Source organism: Buceros rhinoceros, unplaced genomic scaffold, assembly GCF_000710305.1.
Source record: "Buceros rhinoceros silvestris isolate BGI_N320 unplaced genomic scaffold, ASM71030v1 scaffold36065, whole genome shotgun sequence".
In the NCBI taxonomy this organism is placed as follows: Eukaryota; Metazoa; Chordata; class Aves; order Bucerotiformes; family Bucerotidae; genus Buceros; species Buceros rhinoceros.
Window position 1 is genome coordinate 826 of NW_010413972.1, and position 968 is coordinate 1,793.

Below are 968 nucleotides of genomic sequence, written 5' to 3' on the forward strand. Positions count from 1 at the left end.
AAACGGGAGGAGCTGGGGGAGAACACAGCGCTTGGGGTGACTCCTGTGCTGGTGGGGAGTGGTGCTGGGGGGCACCCCGCTCTGGGAGGTGGGGAAGGGGAGCTGAACCAGCGCCTGAGCACCCAGCTGGATTTCAGAGCATGAGACAAGGTGAAAAAAGCCTTTTGTCCCCAGCAATGTGCAGCTGCCCCCGTGCCGCTGGCCCTTGCAGGGAGTTTTAATACTTATCTGCTAAATTTGCTCTTCTTCTGTCCCACACCCCCCTTCTAAGGGGACAGCGAGCGATGGGCTGGGTTAACTGGTGGGGTGTCCCAACCCCTCCGTGGTGAAAAGCCGTGAGGTACCAACTCTGGAGGGGGAATTCCAGCCCCTGACTTTGTTTTACAGGTTTTAGTCTGAGTGCTGCAGAGGGGGGTCTGCATGGGGGGTCCCACAGCTGCTGCCACATCCCAGCCACCACCAGAGCTTGGGCAGCTGAAAGGAGCTGGCACGGGGTGGGCTGTGGAAAGGAGTGTGGGGGCACCATGGGCACCAGCACGGGCTGCTGCAGCTTCTGCCACGAGGGTTTGAAGCCCCGTAAAGGGAAATCTTGAAAGTGCCTCCTTGCTCTGGAAGCCCCTCGTGATGCGGAGGGGGATATTGGCACCGACTGTGCAGTGAAGAGCCGCACTCTGCCCGCAGGGACACGGAGCTGGGCAGGAGGGTGGGGACCCACTCACTCGGGGATGGTCTTGGAGGACATCTCCCGCTTGTAGGCCAGCTGGTACTTCAGGCTTTCCACCTCCTTCTTCCACTGCGGGAGGTCCCACTCATCCATGGCGGCAGCCGGGGGCTCTGCAGGGCTGCAAATGGGGATGTTGGTGCCGTACCCCACGGGCGCATCCTTCCCCGGCCCCCCACATCTCTGCTCCCCGGCCAAAGACAGCGTACCACCACGCTCTGGGGGAAGGTTCCCACGTCCCACCCCA

The 968-nt window shown here is 61.9% G+C and overlaps 1 protein-coding gene across 1 annotated transcript; it reads right to left on the reverse strand.

Annotated features, from left to right (window-relative positions):
• Positions 1–670: 670 nt before the first annotated feature.
• Positions 671–817, reverse strand: GNG13 (guanine nucleotide binding protein (G protein), gamma 13; the record flags this gene model as incomplete). Its single annotated transcript, XM_010136950.1, is given in 2 exon segments — positions 671–718; positions 720–817. Coding segments are annotated over 2 exon segments (146 nt in total), but the record flags the coding sequence as incomplete, so codon positions are not given.
• Positions 818–968: the final 151 nt, after the last annotated feature.